The sequence below is a fragment of the Scyliorhinus canicula genome, chromosome 1 (genome assembly GCF_902713615.1).
Source record: "Scyliorhinus canicula chromosome 1, sScyCan1.1, whole genome shotgun sequence".
Taxonomy (NCBI): domain Eukaryota; kingdom Metazoa; phylum Chordata; class Chondrichthyes; order Carcharhiniformes; family Scyliorhinidae; genus Scyliorhinus; species Scyliorhinus canicula.
In genome coordinates, this window is record NC_052146.1 from 2,285,866 (window position 1) to 2,300,014 (window position 14,149).

Here is a 14,149-nt window from a genome sequence, read left to right on the forward strand (position 1 = left end):
GCTGCATATTTAATTATAGTTATCACATGTAATTCTGTCTCAATTTACAAACCTGGTGGCTAGTTATTGAGCAGTTTATGGGCCAAAGACGATGGGGTTCTTTTCTAAGAATTATTTCTTAATTTTAGTTGTGTTGTGACTAGGTGATTGTGGGGCTGGAATTGACCGCTCACTAGCCCAGGGGTTCTTTTTTTTTTTAATAATTTTTATTGAGAAATTTTGATTTTATACAACAATAACGCACCTTAGGAAAATACCGAAAATAACAATAATATTAACAATCATATACATTTGCCCCATCCCCATGAACAACCCAGCATTTTAACAACAACGCAAATTAACACACTATAAAGTTACAGAATAAACACTACAATAATGCACCCCCCCCCCCCCCCCCCCCCCCCCCCCCTCGGGTTGCTGCTGCTGTTGACCCAGTTACCTATCTTTGAGCCAGGAAGTCCAGAAAAGGCTGCCATCGTTTATAGAACCCTTGTGTTGATCCTCTCAGGGAAAATTTGACCGTTTCCAATTTTATAAATCCCGCCATGTCACTGATCCAGGTCTCCACGCTTGGGGGCCTTGCATCCTTCCATTGTAACAGAATCCTTCGACGGGCTACTAGGGACGCAAAGGCCAGGACCCCGGCCTCTTTCGCCTCCTGCACTCCCGGCTCCACCCCAACCCCAAAAATCGCGAGTCCCCACCCTGGTTTGACCCTGGATCCAACCACCCTCGACACCGTCCCCGCCACCCCCTTCCAGAATTCTTCCAGTGCTGGGCATGCCCAGAACATATGGGCGTGGTTCGCAGGACTCCCCGAACATCTGGTGCACCTGTCCTCACCCCCGAAGAACCTACTCATCCTAGTCCCGGACATGTGGGCCCGGTGCAGCACCTTAAATTGGATGAGACTAAGCCTTGCACATGAGGAGGAAGAGTTGACTCTCTCCAAGGCCTCCGCCCAAGTCCCGTCCTCTATCTGCTCCCCGAGTTCCTCCTCCCATTTAGCCTTCAGCTCCTCCACTGACGACTCCTCCACCTCCTGCATTACCTTATAGATGTCAGACACCTTCCCCTCTCCTACCCACACCCCCGAAAGCACTCTGTCCATCGTCCCCTGCGAGGGCAGCAAAGGGAATCCCTCTACCTGTCGCCTAGCAAACGCCTTTACCTGCAGGTATCTGAACATGTTCCCCTGGGGAAGGCCAAATTTATCTTCCAAGCCCAGGGGTTCTTAACACCTTCATCAACCTTTCCCGTTACTTTGTCAAAAAGCATTATGGAGTTTAATAAACTCAATGTAAGATTGAAAATAATTTTCCTCCTGCTTTGAACTGAAAATAAAACACTGGTGTGGGTTTCAGCCGTTGATTCTAACCACTTGCTTCAAGTATAACTGTGAACATTGGGTGAGAATGGGGTTAGGGTGGAATTGAATCACTGCAGCGAGTGGACACCTCTTGGAAAGATTGAATCTCGATGGTAACAATGCCCCAATGTAAGACCTTTAATTTCTACCAATTTCGATGTTCTGTATATGTTTTTTTGTTCCATCTTTATTTTTCAACATGTTTCCACTTTAAACTGAGAAAGGGATTTTAAATGTAAGGCCTTTTTTTGCTTAATTTCAAAATGCAAAACGGTCTTTATAAATCCACCGGAGATGTGTAATACAAGCAGATAGCTGCTGCTGAGATTCCTGGGGCTGCTCTACAAATAATACGCCACCTTTTTAAAAAAATTCTTTCATGGAATTTGAATATCTCTGGCAAAGCTAACACATATACTGTTAATTCCTAATGGCCCTTGAAAGCATGCTGGTGAGCTGCCATCTTCAACTGCTGCAGTCCATGTGGTTAAGTATGCCTACAGTGCTGTTGGGGAGGAAGTTCCCATGATTTTTACCCAACAACTGTGAAGGAGTGGCTGTATAGTTCCAATTCAGGGTAGTGACAACTTGGAGGAGCTTGCAGATGATTGTGTTTTCATGATCTCCCATTGTTCTTCTGGGTAGTAGAGGTCATGGGTTTGGAAGATATTGATGAAGGTGTCTATGAAGGAGTTTTGTCTAGTTGCTGCAGTGCATTTTGTAGATGATACAAATTGCCGCCACTATACCGGTGATGGATAGAGTGAATGCTGAAGATGATTGCTCAGGTGGCAATCAAGCATGCTGCTAGGTGTCGAGTTTCTTTGTTGTTGGAGCTGCACTCATCCAGGCAAGTGAAGCGTGTTCCATCTCACTTCTGTCTTGGTAAACCGGTCTCGGGGAACCAGGAGATAGGTTCTTGCCAGAGAATTCCCAACCTCTGACCTTCAATTCATTTTTTCCAATTAAGGGGCAATTTAGCGTGACCAATCCACCTAGCCTGCACATCTTTGGGTTGTGGGGGCGGTACCCACGCAAACACGGGGAGAAGCCTCTGACCTTCAATAACCACGGTATTATGTGGTTGTTCCAGTTATGTTTTTGGTCAGTGATGATCCCAGGATGTTGGAAGGATCCCATGATGGTAATGCTTTTGAATGTAATGAGGAAATGTTAAGGTTCTCCTGTTGTATGTAGTCACCCCGAAGCTCCCCTGAATGCTTATCTGGCTTTACTACCTAGGGGCAGGAAGCGCTTCAGTATCTGAGGAGTCCTTGAAGTGGTGCTGAATGCAACTGAACACTGCAGCCATCGATGAACATTCCCACTTCTAATATGTTGAATGCAAGGTGTTTGAAGCAGTTAAAGAAGATTGGGCCTCGGGCAGTAAACTGAGCAGCTCCTGCAGCTATGTCCTGGGGCTGAGATGATTGGTCTGCAACAATAAAAAACATCTTCCTTTTGAGCTAGCCATGATTCCAATCAGGAGCATGCTGCTGCGCCCTCTCTCGTGCGTGCTCTCTCGCTTGCGGCTCTCTCGCACGCTCTCTAGCTTGCGCACTCTCTCTCCCGCACACACACGCACGCACTCTCTCGCATGCGCACTCTCGCTTGCCTGCTCTCTCTCGCTTGCCTGATGTTGCTTGCGCTCTCTCTCTCTCGCGTGTTCACCGCTCTCGCGTTCGAGCGCTCTCTGTCAATCTGAACATCAGTAAGCAGTTTATTTGTTGAGTAGCCACCTCTTTCAGACACTATCATAAATACCTGCCTTCACTACTTGCGAGTAGACGGATGGGGTGCTAATTTGACCACTTGGCTAGGTCTTTCCTTTTGGGAACAGGACGTATTGGGGGAAATTCTACACACTGTTGTGTAGATGCTAGTGTTGCAGCTGTTGTTGTGGCCTTTTCAGGGTTATAGTGAGTTGAATGAGTGCCCTGCTGAAATGTAGAAACAAGATCGATAATCGCTTTCTGCAACAAAAAAAAGAACTATACTGGATGTTATTGCTATTGCATGCATTCATCTGGCGGATTGTGAGACAGATAGGTTCCATCTTCACATAGGTTCCATATTAGAATGAACAAGGCCTGTGATAGGGACAGGCTTCAGGCCAAGCAATGTCTCTAGTCATGTAAGTAGTACCGGATGTTTGAAGGGAGGCGAATGTTGTTCCCCTGTTCAAGAAAGGGAATAGGGAAATCCCGGGGAATTACAGACCAGTCAGTCTTATATCTGTGATGAGCAAAATATTGGAAAGGATTCTGAGAGATGGGATTTATGATTATTTAGAAAAACATAGTTTGATTAAAGATAGTCAGCATGGCTTTGTGAGTGGCAGGTCATGCCTCATAAGCCTCATTGAATTCTTTTGAGGATGTGACGAGACACATTGATGAAGGTCAGGCAGTGGATGTGGTGTATATGGATTTCAGTAAGGCATTTGATAAGGTTCCCCATGGTAGGCTGCTTCAGAAAGTTTGGGGGCAGGGAAATTTGGCTGTCTGGATACAGAATTGACTGGCCGAAAGAAGACAGCGAGTGGTAATGGATGGAAAGTATTCTGCCTGGAGGTCGATGACTAGTGGTGTCCCGCAGGGATCTGTTCTGGGACCTCTGCTCTTTGTGGTTTTTATAAATGACTTGGATGAGGAAGTGGAAGGGTGGGTTAGTAAGTTTGCCGATGCCGCAAAGGTTGGTGGCGTTGTAGATAGTGTCGGGGGTTGTTGCAGATTACAACAGGCCATTGACAGGATGCAGAGCTGGACTGAGAAGCGGCAGATGGAGTTCAACCTGGATGAATGTGAAGTGATTAATTTTGGAAGGTCGCATTTGAATGCTGATTACAGGGTTAAAGGCAGGATTCTTGGAAGTGTGGAGGAACAGAGGGATCTTGGGGTCCACGTACATAGATCCCTCAAAGTTGCCACCCAGGTTGATAGGGTTGATAGAAGGTGTATGTAAGAAGGCTTTCATTAACAGGGGGATTGGATTGAGTTTCAGAGCCCTGAGGTTTTGCTGCAGCTTTACAAAACCCTGGTTGGACCACACTTGGAATATTGTGTCTAGTTCTGGATGCCTCATTATAGGAAGGATGTGGATGCTTTGGAGAGGGTACAGAGGAGATTTACCAGGATGCTGCTTGGACTGGAGGACATGTCTTATGAAGAAAGGTTGAGGGAGCTAGGGCGTTTCTCACTGGAGCGAAGAAGGAAGAGAGGGGACTTGATAGAGGTGTACAAGGTGTTGAGAGGCATGGATAGAGTGGATAGCCAGAGACTTTTCCCCAGGGTGGAAATGGCTGTCACGAGGGGACATAATTTTAAGGTGATTGGAGGAAGGTACAGGGGAGATGTCCGAGGTAGGTTCTTTACACAGAGTGTGGTGGGTGTGTGGAATGCACTGCCAGCAGAGGTGGTGGAGTCAATGTCATTAGGAACATTTAAGCGACTCTTGGACAGACACATGGACAGCAGCAAATTGAAAGGGTGTAGGTTAGGTTGACCTTCGATTAGGATAAATTGTCGGCACAACATCGTGGGCCGAAGGGCCTATACTGTGCTGTACTGTTCTATGTAAATGTCAATGAAAAGTTAGGAATGTAATAGCTTTTAAGTAGGTAGAATGGGGGAGGGTGGGGAAAGATCAAAAGGAGAAAGGCCTGTTACGGGTGGAAGGCAGGAGACATTGTGACGCAGGGTTTGTAACTGCAGAGCCAAAGAGAGAAGAAAACAAGTTTGGTCTAGAGGAGAGGCAATTATCAGAAGAATTAATGAATGCTGACAAAGCAAAAATGAGAAAAAAGGGTTAGGATTGATGCAAGCAAAGAAAATGGAGGATGTGGTGAGCAGAGATCAAGGTCTGAAATTATTGAACTCCATGTTGAATCCAGAAGGCTCTCAAGTGCCCAATTGAAAGATGAGTTGATGTTCCTCAAGCGTTCATCATTAGGATACTACAGCAGGCTGATGGCACAAAGGTCAGCATGAGAGCAAGATGGAGAATTCAAATGGAAGGCCACTGGAAGATTGGGGTGATGCTTGTGGACTAAACGGGAATGGGTAACCACTTTGTGAGATAATCAGCATTTTGCCTTCCTGATGTGGAGCTGACTGCATTGTGAAAGACTTGTTAGATAGAATTATTTGAGCAAGTAACAGCCTGTAGATGTGATGTACTTAGATTTCCAAAAATAATTCGATAGGGTGCCTCAGCAAAGGTTACTTCACAAAATAGATCATTGTGTAGGCAGTAACGTTAGCATGGATAGAGGATTAGCTAGCTAACCGCAAGCAGAGAGTAGGGATAAATGGGGCCATACGAATTTGGCTCCTCGAGCCTGCTCCACCTATCAATGGGATCATTTTAGATTTTAAAATTTTTTAGAGTGCCCAATTATTTCCAATTAAGGGGTAATGTAGCGTGGCCAATCCACTTAACCTGCACATCTTTGGGTTGTGGAGGCGAGACCCACGCAGACATGGGGCGAATGTGCAAACTCCACACAGACAGTGACCCAGGGTCGGATTCGAACCCAGGTCCTCAGCGCCGCAGTCCCAGTGCTAACCACTGCGCCACATGCCGCCCCTTTTTTGATTTTCACCTCCATGCCACGATCCTGTCTATCCTCAGCACCCTTTGATTTTCTTGTTAAGGCCAGAATCTATCGATCTCTGCCTTTAAAATATTCAATGGCCCTGCCTCTATTACTCTCTGCAGAAGAGTTTCACAGACTCAACCCCCTGGGGTATAAAAAAAATTCTCATTCCATTGGGCTACTGGGTTATGGGGATAGGGTGGAGGTGTGGACCTTGGGTGGGGTGCTCTTTCAAAGGGCCGGTGCAGACTTGATGGGCCGAATGGCCTCTTTCTGCACTGTAGATTCTATGATCTTAAATGGAAAGCTCCTTATTTTTGTTTTATAAATTCAGAGTGCCCAATTAATTTTTTCCAATGAAGGGGCAATCGTTGAATTTACAGTGGAGAAGGGGGCCATTGGGTCCGTCTAGTCTGCACCGGCCCTTGGAAAGAGCACCCTACTTCAGCCCACATTTCCACCCTATCCCAGGAACCCCACCAACCTTTTTGGGCACGAAGGGCAAATTAGCATGTCTAATCCACCTAACTTGCACATCTTTGGACTGTGGGAGGAAACCGGAGCACCCGGAGGAAACCCACGCAGACACTGGGAGAACGTGCAGACTGCGCACAGTGACCCGGGAACCAAACCTGGGACCCTGGAGCTGTGAAGCAACAGTGTTACCCACCATGTTACCTTGCCGCCAACATAAAGGAAGACCCATCAGAAGCACTGGTATAGAAGCTTGCATGATCAGAACAGATGTGATTTAAAAACTGAGAATAGAATGGTTTCTGGAGTATGAAGGGTTAATAGATAGGCTATGCTAGTGTATGACGTAGAAGGTGTATCACTGACAGTCAGTCAGTCATGCGTTGCTTTCTTTCGAGAGATTGGAGATTGCCCTGCAGCAACATTCCTACTCTAACCATTTAGATGCGGTACAAATGAATATGTGTTAAACAATTACAAGAGTTTTTTTTTTATTATAAATTTAGATTACCCAATTATTTTTTCCAATTAAGGGGCAATTTAGCGTGGCCAATCCACCTACTCTGCACATTTTTGGGTTGCGGGGGTGAAACCCATGCAGATACGGGGAGAATGTACAAACTCCACACGAACAGTGACCCAGAGCCGGGATCGAACCTGGCACCTCAGCGCCGCGAGGTAGCTGTGCTAACCACTAGGCCGCCGTGCTGCCCTTGCAATTACAAGAGTATGACGATAGTCTGTCTAGTGCTGCACCAGGCATCCATAAATATGATGGACCATCTTGGAAAATGGTAGCAGCAGTGCAGACATCAATGCAAAAAATACTGTTTTTCGAAGGAACCATACAGCAGCTCATACTCCGAAATCGACGGAAGGAGGAGGCACACTGGAAAGTGGTGACGATGCCAGCACCACCCGAGCAGTCCCTGCAGCTGTTCGGAACATTTGAGGGTCCACACCACAGAGAGACTGTCGCTGGAAGATTCAGATGAACTACTTCTTGGGGTATCAGGCCGCATTGGGATTGTGCGATAAAGGGCCTCAGAGTCAGGTCAGTTTATTTCTTAGTGCTGTGGTCTGATAGCAGATGACATTCTCCTGGGGGAGGGGTGGAAGAGTCCTTTACAGACTTTGACACCATTCTCAAGACCTTCACTTACTTTGACCCATCACAGAATTCAGCTATTGAGCAAGCAGTCCAGTATGTGAGGCAAGCAGAGCTTAGAGAAGGAAACTGGGATATAATTTGGTGGAACCTCAGTTGACTTTGTTAACTGGACAGCCCCAGGTGAAGCATCTCTATCAAAGACAAACCCACCAAACCAGGCAACCGGGTGTGAAACTCCACACCAGCAGCCATTTTGAGGTGATTGCATTGTGACTTGAAAAGTCAACATAGACACCAGAACTCCGGAGCATGAGGGAATTGAATGCTTCCAGTGCAGCAGAACGACATTTCTGCAAATGCAATTACTTTAATTGAAGACGAGAAAGTATTGATGAAATGCACTCTGTTCAAGAAATTGGAAGTCAAGATAAAGACAAAGTTAAAATTCCTGGAGTAGTTGATCGTCTTAGTCCAGTTGTAGTGCAAGTTCAAGGTTTCAATACCACCTCTAAAACTGATACTTGAGCTACTGATACCGGAGCTGCTGTTAACATCTTGGCAGATGATCTCAGTCGGCTTCAGCCAATATTCAATCTATCTGGCGGGTCTAGGCCGTGGTGAAGGCAGGATGATTGTTCCTCTTCGTTACAACTAGAAGCCGCTGTTGAAAAGCAAGAGGTCGCCCAAAGCCAGAGATGGTTGAGAGACTTTGAAATTCTCGTCCTCAAAGGGTGGTTGAAGCAGAATCTTTGAATATCTTGAAGGAGAAGTAGATAGATTCTTGATTAACAAGGAGGTGAAGGTTATCGGGGGTTGAAGTTGAAATTGGATCAGCTATGATGTTACTGAATGACGGAGCAAGCTTGATGGGTCGAGTAATTTGTATGTATGTTGGTATGTACATGGGTTAACTATTCTCCTTTTGCTCTCCTCATACAACGTACTTATTGAGTGGTGATGTTGACAGGCTTCCAGGAATCCTAGGAAAACCAAATGATGCCCAGCAACTAATAAAACATTCTTCAACTTCGAATCAATAAAACTTCAGCATTCAACAGTTGAGGAAGTTTGTTCACTTAGCAGCAAGTTCCTTACTTTTTAAAAATGAAGTTAGAGTACCCAATTTTTTTTTGAAATGAAGGGGCAATGTAGCGTGGCCAATCCACCTAACCTGCACACCTTTGGGTTGTGGGCGCGAAACCCACGCAAACACGGGGAGAATGTGCAAACTCCACACAGACAGTGACCCAGAGCTGGGATCGAACCTGGGACCTTGGCGTCGCGAGGCAGCAATGCTAACCGCTGCGCCAGCAAGTTCGTTTCTTTGACAGAGATGGAGATTGAAGTTATGAGTCTCAGTTGTTCACAGGGTAAGGCGAGAGGTGGCGGGTAAAGAAGGCACTGTGCAGACAGTAACCATCCGCATGACCTGTTGGACGTGAATTTGCTCTTTGCAGAAGAAAGCGATAAGGGAAAAGCTGCTGTAGCATTGAATGATCTGTGGGATGATGAGGTCCTAGAGGCTGGTCTGTCTTTCCAATCGCTGGACTCAACACAGCAAGTGTCTGCTGTATTTTATCAGGAGTCCGCTGTGTTTCTCTCAGCTGAGCAGCATTGAGATCCTGTTTCACTGAACCTACGAATGTGTGGCCTAGTGTATCTGTTGTTCATGAAGTCGTCTTGAGAGAATGCCTGCCTGAGTCTGTCAGAGTCCACAGAGGATCATCACTGCAAAAGAGCCAGTACTTTCCAGTGACACTGTACTTCAGTCCCAGCTGAAAGAGTTCAATGTCAGCAGCAGAAGCTGCGGCAGAATCTTTAGATCTTCTAAAGCTACAATCTCGGGTTAATCGTCTATAAGAAATTTGTCTCATTACAAAAGGTGGTGTTTTCTTGTCTCCATATCCTCAGCAGTGCTTTCCATTTCCCAGAGTGGAGCAGCCTTACAGAAAAAAGTGTGGCTCTCTTTGCACTGCTCACAAAGTAGACAATCTTTTCAAAATATAAGCGGGGAATAATTTGTTCATCCTTTCCTGGAAGGCTGAAATGAATTTGTTTTTTTTTCTTCACTTTGTCATTTATATGCATTGGAATCTCAGATCTTCAAAGCAGCGATGAATGCTACTGCTGTGACAGTCTTTCCTGGAGTTAAAAATCATTCCTCTTCTGAAGGTCTTTACCTGCATCCTTTGAGAGAGCAACAAGTTCCTCAGGAAGTCCTGATTCCTTCACTTTTTTAGTTGCATGAAGTCCAGAGGTTGATGCCCTTCAGTCTTCTCTCTTGGACCAGTCTTTTGTTGACCCTCCCCCCACTGATAAAGAAATGTTAAGCAGATACCACAGTATGCCTGCTGCCTGTCTAGTAATCTAGTGCTCTGCCAAGAGTCCATATGTAAGGACCACCGCAGAACAGTTTCCTTGCAGGGTACGAGGAAGTGTGGTGAAAAAAGTTGTGGGAGTTGGTGAGATGATAGTGAATATTTGTCAGCGTATTCCCAGAAATGGAGACAAAAGTTAGAGAGGGGATGGAAAAATTAGAGCTGGACCATGTGAACATGAGTGAAAATTGAAAGCAAAGTTGTCATGCTTAATATCCAAATGTGTAAATGTAAGTTGTCCTCTCAGTTATACTTTTTTGAGCACTACAAAAACTAGTGCAAAAATGTTGAAAGTACAACTAATTTATACTGCAGGATCAGTGGTCCATATATGCAGCAATTCCTTTTTTTAATTGAGGCAATGTTTTGGAATTCTGGGACTTTTGAACAGTGAGTTCTTCCAGTGCACTTCAGTAAACTATCTTTCTTCAAAATAGGTGCATCAGAACCACGTAACATGGCTTATATGAATCGACTTGGAATCTGGGGTGAAGGCACGCCCTTCAAGGAATTCAATGATTTTATTCAGGCAGTGGAAAGGAGGTAAAAAGAAAAGCGGCACTAGTAGTGGAGTATTTAATGAATTGCTAATGTCACATTCTTATTATTTTGTTGACTGTTTACAAAGACCATTCTCCAACGCTTGAGCATCATTTCTTTTTTTAAATTCAGAGTACTCAATTCATTTTTTCCAATTAAGGGGCAATTTAGCGTTGCCAATCCACCTAGACTGCACACCTTTGGGTTTTGGGAGTGAAACCCACGCAAACACGGGAAGAATGTGCAAACTCCACACGGGCAGTGACCCAGACCGGGATCGAACCTGGGACCTCGGCGTCGTGAGGCTGCAGTGCTAACCACTGTGCCACTGTGCTGCCCTTTTTTTTTTGAAATAATTTTTATTGAAAAATTTAGATTTATACAACATTGACACACCTTATTAAAATACCGAAAATAACAATAATATTAACAATCATATACATTCGCCCCACCTCCATGAACAACACAGCATTTTAACAACAACGCAAATTAACACACTATAAAGTTACAGAATAAACACTACATTAGTGCAAACCCCCCCCCCCCCCTGCTATTGACCAAGTCACCTATCTCTGAGCCAGGAAGTCCAGAAAAGGCTGCCATCGTTTATAGAACCCTTGTATTGATCCTCTCAGGGCAAATTTGACCTTTTCCAATTTTATAAATCCCGCCATGTCACTGATCCAGGTCTCCACACTTGGGTGCCTTGCATCCTTCCGCTGTAACAGAATCCTTCGGCGGGCTACTAGGGACGCAAAGGCCAGGACACCGGCCTCTTTCGCCTCCTGCACTCCCGGCTCTACCGCAACTCCAAAGATCGCGAGTCCCCACCCTGGATCCAACCACCCTCGACACTGTCTCCCCCACCCCCTTCCAGAATTCTTCCAGTGCTGGGCATGCCCAGAACATATGGGCGTGGTTCGCTGGACTCCCTGAACATCTGGTGCACCTATCCTCATCCCCAAAGAACTTACTCATCCTGGTCCTGGACATGTGGGCCCGGTGCAGCACCTTAAATTGGATGAGACTAAGCCTCGCACATGAGGAGGAAGAGTTAACTCTCTCCAAGGCATCCGCCCAAGTCCCGTCCTCTATCTGCTCCCCAAGTTCCTCCTCGCATTTAGCCTTCAGCTCCTCCACTGACGACTCCTCCACCTCCTGCATTACCTTATAGATGTCAGACACGTTCCCCTCTCCGACCCCCACGCCCGAAAGCACTCTGTCCATCGTCCCCTGCGAGGGCAGCAAAGGGAATCCCTCCACCTGTCGCCTAGCAAACGCCTTTACCTGCAGGTATCTGAACATGTTCCCTTGGGGAAGGCCAAATTTATCTTCCAATTCCCCCAGGCCCGCAAACCTCCCGCCAATAAACAGGTCCCTCAATTTGCTGATGCCCGCCCTTTGCCACCCCCTAAATCCCCCATCCATGTTCCCCGGGATGAACCGATGGTTGCCACCCAGTGGAGCCTCCATCAAGCCCCCTGTTTCCCCCCGATGCCGTCTCCACTGTCCCCAGATTCTTTGGGTCGCCGCCGCCACCACCGGGCTCGTGGTAAACCTCTTAGGGGAGAGCGGCAACGGTGCCGTTGCCATGGCACCCAGGCTCGTACCTCTACATGACGCCATCTCCATTCTTTTCCACGCCGCCCCTCCCCCCTCCATCACCCATTTATGCACCATTGACACATTGGCTGCCCAATAGTACCCCAGAAGGTTGGGCAGCGCCAGCCCGCCTCTATCCCTTCCTCGCTCCAGGAACACCCTCTTCACTCTCGGAGTCCCATGTGCTCACACACAGCTCAGAATACTGCCGGTCACTCTCCTAAAGAAGGCCCGGGGATAAATATGGGCAGGCACTGAAAGAGGAACAAGAACCTCGGAAGCACCGTCATTTTGTCGGACTGTACCCTCCCCGCCAACGACAATGGCAGCATGTCCCACCTCTTGAACTCCTCCTCCATCTGATCTACAAGTCTGGTGAAGTTATGCTTGTGAAGAGTCCCCCAGTCCCTGGCCACCTGCACCCCCAGGTACCTAAAGCTCTCCCCTGCCCGCCTAAGCGGGAGCCTACCAATTCCTTCCTCCTGGTCTCCAGGGTGCACCACAAACATCTCACTCTTGCCTAAATTTAATTTAGAACCTGAAAAGGTCCCAAACTCAGCTAGCAACTCCATCACTCCCGGCATCCCTCCCACCGGGTCCGCCACATACAGTAACAGGTCGTCGGCATACAACGACACCCTATGTTCCTCTCCACCTCGCACCAAGCCTCTCCACCTCTCTGAATCTCTCAACACCATCGCCAGCGGCTCGATTGCCAGTGCAAACAACAAGGGGGACAGGGGGCAACCCTGCCTGGTCCCTCGGTACAGCCGGAAGTACTCCGACCTCCTCCTATTCGTGGCCACGCACGCCATCGGGGTCTCATATAGCAGCCGTACCCATCTAATGAACCCGTCACCAAATCCAAACCTCCCCAACATCTCCCATAGGTACCCCCACTCCACTCTATCGAAGACCTTCTCTGCATCCAGCGCCACCACTATCTCTGCCTCCCCCTCAATCGCCGGCATCATGATGACATTCAGCAATCTCCGTACATTCGTGTTCAGCTGCCTTCCCTTCACAAAACCTGTCTGGTCCTCGTGCACAACCCCTGGCACACAGTCCTCTATCCTGGTGGCCAGGATTTTTGCCAGCACCTTAGCATCCACGTTGAGGAGAGATATGGGCCTGTATGAACCACACTGCTGGGGGTCCTTGTCCTTTTTTAAAATTAACGAGATCAGCGCCCGCGACATCGTCGGGGGCAAAGTCCCCCCCCCTCCCACGCTTCATTGAGTGTCCGCACCAGCAAGGGGCCCACTAGGTCCACAAACTTTTTATAAAATTCGACTGGGAACTCATCCGGCCCTGGTGCCTTCCCTGACTGCATCTGCCCGATCCCCTTAACTAGCTCCTCCAGCTCAATCGGCGCACCCAACCCCTCCACCTTCTCCTCCTGCACCTTCGGGAAAGAAAGCCTGTCAAGGAACCTCTCCATTCCCCCCCTCTCCCCCGTTGGCTCCGACCGGTACAGTTCCCCGTAAAAGTCCTTGAAGACCTCATTCACCTCTACCCCCTTCCGCACCACATTCCCACTCTTGTCTCTCACTCCAGCAATCTCCTTAGCCGCATCCCGCTTGCGGAGCTGATGAGCCAGCATCCTACTCGCCTTTTCACCATGTTCGTACACTGCCCCTTGTGCCTTCCTCCACGGTGCCTCCGCCTTTCTAGTGGTCAGCAAATCAAATTTAGCCTGCAAGCTGCGCCTCTCCCCCAACAGTCCCTCCTCTGGTGCCTCTGCGTACCTCCTGTCTACCTCCAGCATCTTTCCCACCAGTCTATCCCTCTCACTCCTCTCGCTCCTCTCCCTGTGTGCTCGGATGGATATCAGCTCCCCACAAATTACTGCCTTCAGGGCTTCCCAGACCATCCCCACCTGAACCTCCCCCGTATCATTCACCTCAAGGTACCCCTCAATACTTGCCCGGACCCTCCTACACACCACCTCCTCCGCCAACAACCCCACATCCAACCGCCACAACGGACGTTGGTCCCGCATCTCTCCCATCTCCAACTCTATCCAATGCGGAGCATGGTCGGAGATTGCGATGGCCGAATACTCGGCCTCCTCTACT

At 47.7% G+C, this 14,149-nt stretch overlaps 1 protein-coding gene across 1 annotated transcript in view; it reads left to right on the forward strand.

Annotated features, from left to right (window-relative positions):
* sbno1 (strawberry notch homolog 1 (Drosophila)) overlaps positions 1-14,149 on the forward strand; it is a 158,636-nt gene that overhangs the window by 26,145 nt on the left and 118,342 nt on the right. Inside the window, exon 11 of the mRNA XM_038817800.1 lies at positions 10,367-10,472. Within this exon, the coding sequence (XP_038673728.1) occupies positions 10,367-10,472 (106 nt within the window). The remainder of the gene's footprint in view (positions 1-10,366; positions 10,473-14,149) is intronic.